Source organism: Helianthus annuus, chromosome 15, assembly GCF_002127325.2.
Source record: "Helianthus annuus cultivar XRQ/B chromosome 15, HanXRQr2.0-SUNRISE, whole genome shotgun sequence".
Taxonomy (NCBI): domain Eukaryota; kingdom Viridiplantae; phylum Streptophyta; class Magnoliopsida; order Asterales; family Asteraceae; genus Helianthus; species Helianthus annuus.
Genome location: NC_035447.2, coordinates 153,870,526 through 153,885,159, shown reverse-complemented (window position 1 = coordinate 153,885,159; position 14,634 = coordinate 153,870,526). Strand labels below are relative to the sequence as shown.

General features: G+C 35.0%; 1 protein-coding gene across 1 annotated transcript; it reads right to left on the bottom strand.

Moving 5' to 3' along the window:
• Nucleotides 1-8,383: 8,383 nt before the first annotated feature.
• Nucleotides 8,384-9,455, bottom strand: LOC110914429 (pheromone-processing carboxypeptidase KEX1-like). The gene is made up of 2 exons (XM_022159222.1): nucleotides 9,036-9,455; nucleotides 8,384-8,641 (listed from the first exon to the last, which is right to left on the bottom strand). Exons 1-2 carry the CDS (start codon nucleotides 9,453-9,455, stop codon nucleotides 8,384-8,386), a joined length of 678 nt encoding a protein of 225 aa, XP_022014914.1.
• Nucleotides 9,456-14,634: the final 5,179 nt, after the last annotated feature.

Here is a 14,634-nt window from a genome sequence, read left to right as displayed (position 1 = left end):
TGAGTCCACAATGAAACAGAAGTACCCTCATTTATTTCAGTAAATCTTGAGGTCGAGATTTCTTTTAAGGGGGTGAGGATGTAACACCTCGTAAAATCATGACCAATATAATGAAGACACATTTCATGGACTTTAAACGTGTAAGGATTTGATTATGAGGGACTAAATTTGCCAAACAATGTAAATATATAAGTAAAGGGATCCAAAGTGTCAACATGCCATTCATGTGCCTCTGATTAACCTCACACGACGTTCGTATTCTTTAACGAATAATTTATCGAACATGGAAAGTCGTTTGTGCATAAAATAAGGATCTTATGAAGTATAGTGGTTAAAAGTGTCAACACGTTGAAAGTAACCTCTTAGTGACCTTTTAACGATCTTAATTTTGTGGAGTTTCGATGAATACAAGACTTTTCGGGTGATCGTATAAATAACCGGGAGCTTAACGGAGTTAGTTTATGACCCAAGGTCCTTAAAAGTTAACTATGGGGGTCCTAAATGCAATAAATGAAAGTTAAATAAACATAATAAGGACCAGGGACCAAAACCGCCAAGTCTGAAAGATGGAATCCGGTCATCAAGGAGTGTCGTGGCCCGCGTAGACTCTTTCTGAGTCCTACGCGGCCCGCGTAGAAGGCCCAGATGCAAAAAAATGGACAGATGCATGTCCAGCCAAGTTACACCACCTTTGCATGTCTTGTTTTTGATTCCAGGGACTGAGCCAACAGTTTTTCATGCATAGGGACACCTGGAATCATCAGGAATCATTATAGGGGGCATGTGGATCAATCTTGGAGCTCTAGAAATACTATATAAGGCCCTTTGTTTGCTAGTTCACTTGCACACTCTCAAAATTCTCATTCAAACTCATTCTCTGGAGTTCAAGCAAGTTTTCTTAAGTTCCAAATTCGTGTTAAGGACCATTGTAAGTGTTCTTAGCTCCTTAAGTTCAAGTTTTATTAGTCTAATGACCAAAAGTCAAAGCCATCGTAATTAAGCTTTGACTTAGTGATTAATCACTAATGGTCCAGCCATTATTCGAATTGAAAGTGGCTATGAGAAGCTAATTATGTGGGTAATAAACCCTTAAAAGGGCACCCACTGATTATCACTCTAACTTGGTCAATTGTCGGGTCAAACTTAATATTAAAAAGTCAACTGAAGCTAGTTTTGCAAATAAATTCATAACTGATAATGTAGAAGTTATGAAACATGTTTTAACACTAAAATAACTTGGTAAATAATGTATGAGCATGTCTAAGCATGTTCAACTCAACAATTCTGAGTTTAGGCTCGGTTCGGAACCGAAAGTCGCAAAAGTAGACTTTTGTTTTGACTTTCAGTTCTAACCCGATTTAGTTTAGTTTATATATGCCTTAGGGTTCCTTTAGGACCATGTTATATGTGACAACTGTGCTCTGTAATCGATGTTCAATGTAAAACAATGTTAATTATTAATAAAACAATGTGCTTTGGTGTTATTATGTGTGTATTTGTGTTTGATGATTTTACGATTTTATTCGATTCCGATTTCAAGCTTTAAATCGCTTTCTGGAAGGTTATACGCAAACTGGTGCATAAACGCCGTCAGTTTAACACGACAAACACTCCGGAATAGTGACATAGGCTTAACATACCTTAAATAACTTTCACATAACTTAGAAATAAGTTTTGGATGGTTTGGTGTGTTGTAAACAAGTTTGTTCGATCGCAGGGACTATTTGTGTCAAACTGCAAAACTATACCGATTTGTATAGTAACGAACATTCTGGAACTTTATCATAAGTTAAAAATACCCTAAATATCCTTTACATAGCTTAGAAATAGGGACTAAAAGCGTCAAAAAGTGCATAAGTTTGCATTTTCGCGCATATCTTACGTTCTGAATATATCCGGACATCCAAAAAATTTATGTAATCATTAAAATATTTTATTTTAGTGATTGGTATGATAAAATTCCATTCGTCGCTTAATTTGGATCGTTTTTGCGTTCGTTACGACTTCCGTCGTAATTAACCGAACAACGCAATCGTACAACCAAACGAGCCGACATCCGAGATGTTTTTGAGCATATTTTAAGTTTCCTATACTTTAACTTCATTTTAGAGATTTGAAATGGGGTTAACGGGGCTTAAACGTGTCAAAATGCATCGAAAATCAAGTTTAGGGCTTCAGGGGCTAAATCTGCCATTTTTGAAAGTTGTTGGTCTGTAGGTCCCATGCGGACCGTATGGCTTTGTGGATGCGGTCCGTAAGCCACACCCAGATCAGCAGTTTTGCAAAAACATTGAATCTGGTCATTTCCTCTTGTTCCAATGGTTTTAATCCCTGGTTTTTCATGCTAAGGACTAGTATTTGTGTACCCCTTGTATCCTAATACCACTAGCCCACATGTAAGGCCAAGATCTTTCCCTCTTTAGCAAGGAATGATCTTAACGGTTTTGCGAAAACTATAAATAGCATGGCCTTCACTCCATTTCTCTTCACCCTTGATCTGATTTCTCTAAGTTGAAGTTACAATACTTCATACCTGAGATTTTAAGATCAAGTTCTCCCTAGCAAGGACCCTTTGTAAGCTTCCTTCGTTCTTTTATCGCTTTTCGAGCGTGAAAGTCAAACAGTATTTGACTTTCTGCTTTGACCACAAGTTGGTCAACACAAAGTTCGTTTAAACTTCGCAACGTGAGCGTAATCACGATGGTTATAGTCCTTAGTGACTATACCTACTGATTACCACGTTGACTAGGCATAGTGACAAGTCGTAGTTTCGGTCAAAATGCGCATTTAAGCGTATTTTGCAACCAAACTACCCTTAGGTATCAAAACACGTTGTTTTGATATCAAAAACCTGTTTTCTAACTTAGTTAAACATGTTTCAACATGTTTAGCTCGTCACTTTTGTTTAGTGCTTGTTTAGAGTCGTAAGTCAAGCGGTCTAAACCACCGCTTAGACTTTCGAACTCGACCCGTTTGGTCGATCATTAGGATCTGACCAAGCATGTTTAGTGACCATAGTTGTATAGGGAATAACTTTCCGAGGTTATACCTTATGGTCACCTAGTTTAAGTAGTTGTATGATAGGTAGTTTATATGCCTTAGGTAAATGACCAAAATGCCCTTTTTATGCATAATTGGATTTTAAGCTTATATAACTAAATTTTTGTCACCTAAACTGATTATGCAACTTAATTAAACACGTTTAGGCATATAATACTTGTCATAGGACTAGTTAGACGTCTCGAACGCGTTTTACGCAAACGACGCGTTAAAGTAGCGTAAGCTACCTAAACGAGTCGTAACGGGTCGAAAGCACTTAGGTTAGGTTCCGATTTAGAATGTAGGCTTTGTTAAACCATATCACATGAGTTCCAATACTCATTTGGTTTACAGGACCTCATTCTATCTGATCTTCCAATTTAGGTGTCGATTTATTTACTAGTGATTCGATTATTAGGTGCTGCTTGAGTTTCCTTGGTTTGATTGAGCTTGTTGAGTTCTTTAGATTGAGGATACTTTGCACTTCGATGTGAGTACATAGATCCCCTCTTTTTACATATTTTGTGGTAACTATGTGAGTACATAGTTCCCCTATTTTACTGTTTTCAATTGTTTTGGGGTGATTCATATGTATTAAAACGATTTCGATATTTTAACGATGTTTTCAAAAACGATTAAGATGGTTTATATTAAACTAATAACGATTTTGATAATGTGAATGAACTTGTTGGTTGTAATTACATAACGAATGACATTCATTAGCATTGATCAAGCCGACCAGTATTAGGTTATGGTACCATAGGATCTGATAAATCCCGTTATCAGACTACACCCATGGTTATGTTTGGGGGTTATGTAGGTAACGATCGAATCTGATGATTGTTAATGCGAGAAGCGAGATAGTGGAGTCACGAAGGTTTGAATGTTATTAGCGAGACAACCATAAGTAGTTTCACAATTAGAACGAATACGATTTTGGGACGAGTTAAACGACTTGAGACGACTTAAATGAGATAAACGATTTAGTTAAACGATTGGTTTTGGGTTGTGATTAGATAATGAGACGGGTGTACCATGATAAAAGCATGGTAGATACACCGTTGGTACATCGTATATATAAGTTCTTTTATCATATTATATTTCGTGTCATTATTTAGTTCACTTGGGAAACGATTTTGAAACGATGTCACACAACGAGGTTTTCGAAACGATATAAACCATACGAGTTTCATTAACGAGTTTTTACGAGATGTTTTACGAATTGGTTTACTAAAACAAATGTTTTGGGGTTAAGAATCATGGCTACGAGATTTTATAAACTACAACCAAAATGATTTGAGTTGGTTAATTATGTTGCAATACACTTTTCAAAACTAGGTTTGTACTTTTGACTCTTGTAGTCTAATAAGCATTGTTGCAGAAATCGGCCTAGGCGGCCGATTAATCGGCGCCTAGGCGCTAGGCGGTCACTTACTGCCTAATTTTGAGCTAGGCGGTCAATTAATCGGTCATGGTCAAAAATCGGTCAAAATCGGTCCTAGGCGGTCAAAAATCGGATTAATCGGACAATATTAGTCGGTCAAAATCGGTCCTAGGCGGTCAAAATTGGTCAAAATCGGTCAAAATCGAACCATACTATCTGAAACTTGAAGTATTTATGTGAATTTTGAAGTATTATTTTTATATTATTAGGTATATATATATATATATATATAATTTTGAAAAAATACATACAAAAATCCAATTCCGATTAATCCCGATTAATCCCGATTAATCCCTAGGATGTACGCCTGTACCTCACCGCCAGACTAGCGCCTAGCGCCTTCTACAACATTGCTAATAAGGTACTGCAACATATAAACGAGCCATGAATCCGATACTCCCCTAAAACCTATGTGCTCGCCAGCATTTCTTTGCTGACTTTATTTTTACATATGTTTCAGGTGATGTTGCATGATGTTGATTACTAGGAAGCGTGTGCACTTAGGATCTGGACGTGGCTTTAGTGACATAAAAATAATGATAGACAATATGTAACTTCTTCGTTTGGTTTTAAGACAATGTACATTACTTAATAATTCAATAAAACGAAACTTTTGTATCCATGGTTGTGAAACAATAATTCTGTTACAACACTCCCCAACGTTTCCACCGCGGTTTCGTTGTTCTAACGCGGTCGGGGTGTGACATTATAGGTTAGTATAACCCTCTGAGGTTATACAACTTGGTTCCTATTTAATCCTAGTTCATTGCATGTTTCCGTTAATTGCTTAAAAGTTGACCATTATGCCCTTTTGACATTAAAACGAGATTTTTAAAAATGTGAGAGGACAAAAACCTTTATTACTAATTTATAAACATGTCCTAAAAATTTGACATCCGTTTGAGGTCTAAATTAGGAGTTATGCTCAATATCGTAAATTGAAGCCTTTTTATTAATTAAACGGCATTTTTGGCATAAAAACTATTTAAGCCCAAATTTTGACACCAAGCTTTCTACCCACTGATGTAATATAATATTTTAGGATTTTTGAAAATTTTATTAAATTTTAAACTGATCATAACATAAGGTTCTTGCATTGATTCGGTAATTGACGGTTATGCCCTTTTTGCTAATAAAATAAGTTTAACACATCCTTTACATACCAAACCTTTTTTAACTGATTTTATATATTAAACAAGTTATTTTGAACAGTAAGGGCTGACCAAAATCTCATATTTCCTTAATTAACCTGGAAATCGTCAAATACCGACTTTTATGCAATTTAGGCGCATAGTATGGTTTAAAACCATATTAGGCACCTAAGACCTATTACCTACTGATGTTGTGAGTAAAATTTTACACTTTAATAGTAAATAAAAGTTTTGAAATCAGATTTCCAAATTTGACCTTTAAAGCTTATGTAAAATGACCAAAATGCCCCTACGGTGCATAGTTTGGCTATAAAAGATAAATTTCACATATATGCAATATCTTACTGATATAACTTATTAAATTAAATATTTTTACTGATAATTTTAGACCAGAACCTCAGATTATTACTTAATCTATTTTATAATCCTTAAAATGACCAAAATACCCCTACGAGGCATAAATTGAGTTTAAATTCGTTTTGGGCATAATAGAAGGTATCCTGCTGATATCACAACATATTTAAGGCATATTAACTTAGGAAACCTGTTCATGACTCTTTTGGTTACCCGTTATGCATTTTTCACGTTCAGTGAGGTTTGTGTAACTAGTTTGCATAAATTGACCGAAACGGGTCAAACCTCATCATTTTTGCTTCAAAATCCAAAATGTGTTTAGTTTACCCATATTATACAAGTCTTCATACTTGTCGGGTCTAAATCACACTCTAATCTGGTCTTCGGTTAATCTTGCGTTTTGAACTGTAAACCTTTCATTAAAACTAACCGGTCTAAGTTTAAACTTAAGTAAGACCCGTTAGGAATCTAATAGGTTATTAAAACCTTCGTTCCAGATTTAGGAGCCCAGTAAAAGATATTTGCTCTTGCTGATTGTTATACGGCTGAGATAAATTTGTATTTTGCTCAGGTAAATACTTTTAACTTATTTTCCGTTATACAGGCTTGGGGTACGGTATTTATTAATACCGCTTGGTCAGGTATTGAATTTTTAATCGAATAAAGGTTAAATCATTGAGATAACCCGTTTAATCTGTTTTGTTTGCTTAAAGCCTTTGGGGGGTTATGACCATGTCCTGGATATCCTCGGCTCATTCATTGAAATGGCCACGACTTATGCACGGGGTGTAGGCATACACCTGCCGGTGCGTATGTAAAATGATATACCTGCTTGTTCGAGAATAACTCGCCGTAGCTCATATTATGTGGTGTGTTTATTAATCTTTAACCCGGTATTTAATCCGGGCTACTGAACGTATAACAAACATATAATTCTTTTACAAGATTATTTTTAAATAATTATCCCAAGTTATAAAAGAATATTTGTGCCTTGTGCAATTAAATCAATTTTATAAACACTTTTCAAAAAGAGTCGGTTAATTGTATTTACCAGGGTAAACTAACGTATTTTCCAAAAAGGTTAAGTGCAGGTACTAAGCGAAATGGGCTGGCTACTCCTAGTATCAATAAAGAGTCTTGCAAGCTTTAGATGCTTAAAAATCTGTTGAATAATTATCTTCTTTTGTTTTGATCCGCCCGTGGATCCTTTTTACATTTCGTCTGTAATACTTATGTTACTTTCAATCGGTTTGTATAATTATTACTTTTAGACTTACACTGTGCATTGAACTGTGATTATTTGACTATGATGATATCAACTACGTCACGATACTCCCCATCGGGCCCACCGGTAATACGTGGAATTATCGGGGTGTGACATTTATACCATCCATAGACTTAGACCATCTGGGAATTTTTTTTTTCTTCACTCTCAATCGGGGTTTGATCAGTGTCAAACTGTCCCATTCCCAGTCTCCACTAGGCTCGCTTTGCAGCTTGAGCCATCTTTTGATCCATTCTTTCATTGTGGTGCTCTTCCTTGAGAACTTCTTCCAATTCAAGATCCCTCCATTTTGACTCCCAATAACGCCCTGAATTGATGTCTTTCTCAAAGCATACCTTCACCAATTTCTGATATCTCAATGCCTGCTCCTTGTCTGCTTCATAGTACATAATCTTGTTGAAGAAAAGGCATTCAATATCCTTCTTCGAGTAGTTCACAAGGCACATAGGATCAAGAACGTGAATGTACCTCCATAAACCTGTCTTTGCATCAAAAAACGTTATCACCGCTTCACATGTCTTTGGATTGAAGACCCACCCTTTGAAATCCTTATAGAAGTCTTGCTCCATCTCCTTTAAGGGCATGTTCTTTATACAACGTGGTCGTCTGACATGTAATGTGATATCTTTCTCTCCAGTAACTGGATCAACTTTAACTGTACGCTTCGGTCTATGAGGCTTCCAATCAGGAAAGTTCAATGTAGCTTGATACTTTATGTATCTCCACAATCTTTGCTCGTAAAATCTTACCTCTAGACCATGAAGACATTGCTGAAGGTTCTTTATTTTCACTAAATCTTCAACATCCCACCAAGGTAGTGTCCGTATATCTTTTAGACACTTGAAGTATTGAACACCATATTCACGTTTGATAGCGTAAACCTTCATGTCTTCCAGATAACCCCATTATGTCTCCAAGCGATTCGTCTGGATGCCGAGTGAAGAACTTTAATGGTCTCATCAACTTTCTTTCTTCGACCATTGGCTGCTTAAACCACTTCTTTCTTTCTTCTCTAAGTTCTTCCTCTGAAAGCGTCTTTAGAGGACCATCTGTACTAATCTTTTCAGCAACTTTTCTTCTAAGGTCATCTTCGGTGTGAGTGCGAAATAATTAAGCAAAAGTAGAAAAGTTATCATCTTGACCGGCATAGTGAAATGGAACATCTTGATCAGAATCAGAGGAATCATCTTCAACAATCACATCATTAAAATCATTTGCATCTTCCACAAACTTGAACACATGTAAGTCCCGAACAGCCGGATCAAACAACGATATCAAACGATCAACAAGGATGGGCGGAATCCAAGCTTGATGATCTTCAAAAATAATCAAGAACAAGATGAAGATTTGAAGATTCAAATGCTTAAACTTGCATACAATAGAGATTGTCTAATACAAGTTTCTAAATCAAGAGAACCAACCTATACTCCTCATTTCTATTTCCTATTTATAAGGAGGGTTTCCCCCAAAACCCTAGGCCCATTATTCCTAAAGCCCACTCTAATACCCCCATTTTCTAGAAGCCTTGTCCATAAATACTAATCCATAAACCTATTGGGCCTAACAACACATACTCACTATCAGGAGCTGTTGGAATCTCATCTTCAATATCAATTCAAGTTTTCATCATTCATTCCCAAAGCCTCCAACATTGACTCCCTAGTCCAATTTTCGACTAGTTCTCCCTCTTCGACATCATGACTCATATAAATAACTTTAGGAGTATTAGAAAATACCCTTTGAAGATTAGCATCCTTTGCACCTGATGTAGACTCCCCCTGAGGCTTTCCTCTCTTTCCCCATTCAGTGTATCATCAAGATAATCATTGACTCGATTCCCACCAGGTGGTCTCACTATCAGTGCACCTCCATTACCACCCTGATCATTGTCATCACCTTTATCATCATCACTTTCATAAAAGTCATCAATGTCTTTCATATCATCATCTTCTTCATCCTCATCATCTTTCTCTTCATCAACTTTTTCATCAACCTGAGCTTTCTTAGCTTCCTTTGCTTTTAGACGACGTCTTTCAATTTCGATTCTCCTTACATTAACTTCCCTGCTGTAGTAAACACTTTTCAATTCACCAACAAGGACAAATAACTGTGATGGAACTAGAGAATTTTCTTCATTCACTTCAACCTCCGCAACATTAACTTCAACATCTGCAGCATTCATGTCAGCATCTGGTTATTGTTGCTCTTGTTGACTCGATGATCCAAGGATTTCTTCATTATCAACTACAACACCCTTTCCTTTATCCTTTAAAGCTTCGGCGGCTTCTTCAGCATCTTTCTGTTCTTTCTCCATCCATCGAGCCTCAGCTCTTCGGCTTTCAATATCATCGAAAGCCGCATGAACATTGATGCCAAGTCTGTCTTCTATCATAGCGTATAACATTTCTATCTGCTTAGACTTGTTTTCATCTTTGACTTTCAGATCTTCTATCTCCTTTTTCAAGATCTCATTAGCATTGCTTATTATCGTGTTAGCATCATTCAAATCATAATTTTCAACTAGCAGCTCATCAATTTCATATCGACGCAAGCCATTTGGTCTATGTAATGCACCAGCAACGTTTCAATGATGCATGGTAGCCATTTTTCATGACATGATAGAAAAAAACCATGGAAGTTTTCATGGATGATTTCTCTATTTTTGTTGATTCATTTGACCAATGCCTCGATAACCTTAAGCGAATGTTAGCTAGATGTGAAGAGACTACTGGGAAAATGCCATTTCATGGTCACGGAAGGAATAGTACTCAGTCACAAAATCTCAAATGCAGGAATAGAAGTCGATCGAACAAAAATCGATAATATTTCAGATCATACTTTCTGTTTTTACTGATCTTCTTCATGTTTTACACCTTAAATCTCATATCTACAAAAATTTAATGGTTAAAAACGCTTGTAATTTTGATATAATGTGCGAAAAATGGTTTTGATTAATCTTCCAAAGTTTCAAAACAAAATTCGAAGTTTTACGTGTTCAATTTGTGAAAAAACTGACCGAAAAATCGAACTTTGTTTGCTGAAGTGTTTGATACGAAGCCGTAGCTTCGTACGAAGCTACATGTGATACGATATTATCATTGATACGAAGCTACACAGGTTATACGAAGCCACTATTTCACAAACCTGCATGCATTGTTTTACAAAGTCAAGTGGTTTCAAATTTGCATGCATGTGATTTTGGTACGAAGTCACATATACAAACCCACTTTTACGAACCCAGCAATTTACAATTTATCTGTTTTTGTACAAAGTTAACCAATGTTTTTAAACCCGGGCCGGTTCTTGCATTTAACCCGTTTCAACATTGACTGGAGGTCGGGCCGGGATCCCGGCGGTCGGGCCAGCGGTTCATCTAGTTAAGGTCGGACCGGAAAGAAGGGGAAGAGATAATAAGGTTGCGGTGCCGGAGTTTTTTTTTCCAACCAGCCAAATCTATGCTTACCAGAGTACCCACCCCAAAAAGAATTCTTATGGTTGACCCCTCATCTTTTTTCTGTAAAACACTAGAACTAAAAGAAAAGGAGATGCTGAACGTTTTCCGCCTGAACGACTGTGCAGCAGGCAGCAATCGACGATGTCAAAATAGGAAGCGGCTGTTATCACTTCTAGTTTTACCTTGCAGATGAGAAAGAAGATAATTTATCTGTGTAATATTATTATTTGATTAAATATTAATATTAGCATGGGCTTTGAAAAACGAGCCTAGCCATCATGAAATGTCAATACTTTCTCTGGGAAATTGTCAAATCCTCCGCAAATGCAAAAGCCATCATAAATGTAAGTTCTTTTTCTTTTTGTTTTATTTTTTATTATTTAATTACTAAAGGTGACTTAAATTATTTCATATGTACCGATTGTTTTATATGTTTTATTTGCTATTTCAAGTTTAAAGATTTTGAATTAATTAACTATATTATTATTTGATATAATTTTTTTTATCATAATTTGCTAATTGCTATTATTTTTATATTTATGAGTGCATGTTTAGAAGTATATTTTGATAAAAATACACTAAAAATCAAGCAAAATAATAATAAAGAAGGAACCATATTTGGAGCATTAATTAATGATCTCTATATTTTATATATATTTTTATATAATTTATGACATAATCCGGGTTTTAAATCCGGTTGAACCGGTCGGTCCGGTCCGACCTTTGACCCTGTAAGACGATCAGGTCGACCTCCGGTCCGGTTCTGAAAACGTTGAAGCTAACTGGTTGATATGAACCCACACACATTTATTTGAACCTGCATGTGATAACACTTTTTCATACGAAGCCAGCACATTACTCACATATTACGAAGCCACTCGGCCCACTCTGCATGATTTATTGACATTTCATACGAAGCTGAGTTAAAAATTTTGTTTGATACGAAGTCACGTATCTGGTACGAACTCACATACACAGTTATACGAACAAACATGCAAAATAATTTGATACGAATCTGCATGTGTCACTAGGGTTTGTTTTACAAACTCAGTTCAAGTTTCACAAATCTGCACACATTCTACGAAGTCAAATCAACGAACTGGAGTTTTACAGATCTGGGCGCATATCTTCTGCAGAAACTGCAGAAACTCAGGTCTGATACACAATCTACTGTAACGGACACTGCAGAAACTGCGATTCAATGTGTTTGTTGAATTCGCTGCTGTTTTGAACTGTTATTGTTACAAATCTGCAGTCGTATGAATCAAGATTGAAGCATTAATGCAGAATTGAGTATGTATTGCTGAGTTACACGAATTAAGTGTTGGGAAAATTAGTGAATGGATATTTAGTTAAATTATAATTGAATGAAATTTTAATTACTAATTAAACTCCATAAGTGAAACTCTTGAGTAGAGTTTTATGTCACTTGATTAGCTTTTATTAGAGTTTTATGTTTCTAATTAAATCACTAATTAAGTGAAACTTTTATTAGAGTTTTATGTCTCTAATAAAATCACCAAGAAACTCTTCACTACACACAACTCTTGTAGTAAATGGTAGGGTATGTGACTCATTGGTATGATGAGAAAACTACAAGAGAAAGATAATATGTATGAAGAATTCTTGGAGAAGTGGTGAAGACTTGAACATCCATATGTTGGATATTATAGAGAGATGAGTTTTCTGTACTCAATTCAATCATCTTCATATCATTTTTCCACAAGTTCTAACACTATAATTTTATCTGGTGTAACCTCGGGCGCGTGGCCATCTCTGGCAGTACATACTGCTTCGGCTGTTGTACCCTGGGAGACAGACGTGTCGTCTTTAGTAGAGGCGCGAAATCTGTTTTAAGGGAAGCGTGTTTGAACACGTGCCTCAACCATAATCGTCAACGTTTGTTTGTTTCTTTTGTAGGAAATTATTGTATAAGAAGGCGTGGTTCAAGACCTCGATGAATCCTACACAACGGACTGGAAACACAACGAACCATACAAATAGACGCGGTTAAAGATCAAGTTGAAGACTTTATCCTTTGAAGATATTGGTTTGAATCGATTGTTTTATTAAATATGTTTTACTTCATATTTATTTTCGTTTGAATGTATACACGGTTCATGTGCTACAATTTCCCAAATGTTTAAAGAGAGTATCTTCATATTTTTTTATTAGTTTTATTAATAAAAATGTGACCCATTTCCTACAAACTTAAAACAGATTTCATGAGATTGTTGGTGCAATCTTAAAAACCTTATTTATAAGGATTTTGGGTTTACGAAAGGATTTATAATAGAATAAAAAAAAAATATATTTTAGAGGTTACGATCTTATAAATAATTATTTTGGGAAATATGTATGTAGTACAACTTGTTGTGTTTGGATTTTTTTTTGAGATTGAGATACAATCTTAAATCCTATACCGTGGTACAAAACGAATAGTTTTAGTTCCAACGTTTGGTTTTGAAACGATTTTGGGAATCGTTAATTTTTCTAACTTTTGTGTTAGATCGGGTTTATTAGTGTAAACCATACGTTTTTTATAAACGTTAAATTCTCTAACATGTGTGTTAGACCGGAATTATTGGTGTAAACCATACGTTTTTTGTAAACGCTAAATTCTCTTGAGAAGAGTTTTTATGTCTTTAAATAAGAGTTTTATGTTACTTAATTAGAGTTTATGTCTCTAGTTAAGTCTCTATTTAAAGTAGACTTTTCATCCACCCATGGATTGATATGAACAAATAAGTCTTATAATGATTTTTGTAATCATTTGTCTTCTAACATTGAGTTAGAAACGTTCATGAAAAGCGTTAGTTTGGAAGCAATTTTTTAATTGTTTAGTTTCTAACGTGTGTATTAGAAATGACTTATTTATTTGAACCAGATATGTGTTTTTAGCAAGTAGAAATAACATTTTGTGGAAATGTTAATATTTCTAACGTGCGCGTAAGAATTTCTTTCATTTTTAACATGATTGTTAAAAATGGTTAAAATACAAATGCTTTGAAATGTTTTATGTAAACATTTTATATAAGTAATTTGTTGTAGCATTGTTTTTAATGCTTTGTATCATTTAGAAATAAAATGTCATACATTGAAGTTGATGTTTAATTGGCTTCAAGGAAATAAATCACCATAAAGTGATGGTGTGGTATTCATATGAATTTAATGAAATTAAAATCATTTACTAGACTCTTCATATGGAAGATAAACTCTTAAGGAGAGTTTCATGTCAATTTATTAGTTTTTATTAGAATTTATGTCTCTAATAAAATCTTTAATTAAGTGAGAGTTATCTCCACCCCATGCCTCTTGTTTTAAAAGTAGGCTATGTGCCTAACTTGATGAGATTGAAAAAAAATACACAAGAGTAAGAATAAAAGAATTAAATCACCATAAAGTGATGGTGTAGTTGTGTGTGATTTTATCACCAACTTTAATTTGTGATTTCTAAATCTAAATGGTCATGTTTTATATAAAATGACTTAAATTTTCTAACACTTGTGTTAGAAAATGTATATCACGAATACGAGGTTAGAGATTGTTCATGATGAACAAAAATGTTTTATGTAAACATTTAATTGCCTATGTGTGCATTAAACATGATGAGAAATGGTTTATTTTATAAACTATATCTTTCAAAAACGTTTTATGTAAACGTTCGATTTTATAATGTGCTTGTTATAACATTTTTTCTAACATGCGTGTTAGAAAATGTTATTTGGTGAAAAACAACTTGGTGTTATAGTGAACAAATTTTAATTCTTCAAGTTTACTACTTAAATGTAGTATTTATAACAACTTGGTGTTGTTTTAAGCATAATTGTCCAAGTTTAAAGTTTCAAGATGAAATGGGGAACTTGTACTTACAAGTGCATGGAGTCTTATTGAGGGAGTACCTCAA

Excerpts from the sequence above, each read along its gene's own strand:
- LOC110914429 (XM_022159222.1), bottom strand. The coding sequence starts at position 9,455 with ATGAATGCTGCAGATGTTGAAGTTAATGTTGCGGAGGTTGAAGTGAAT. Across the intron at positions 8,642-9,035 it reads TCAGGGGGAGTCTACATCAG|TTTAAGCATTTGAATCTTCA; the intron begins GTGCAAAGGATG and ends ATTGTATGCAAG.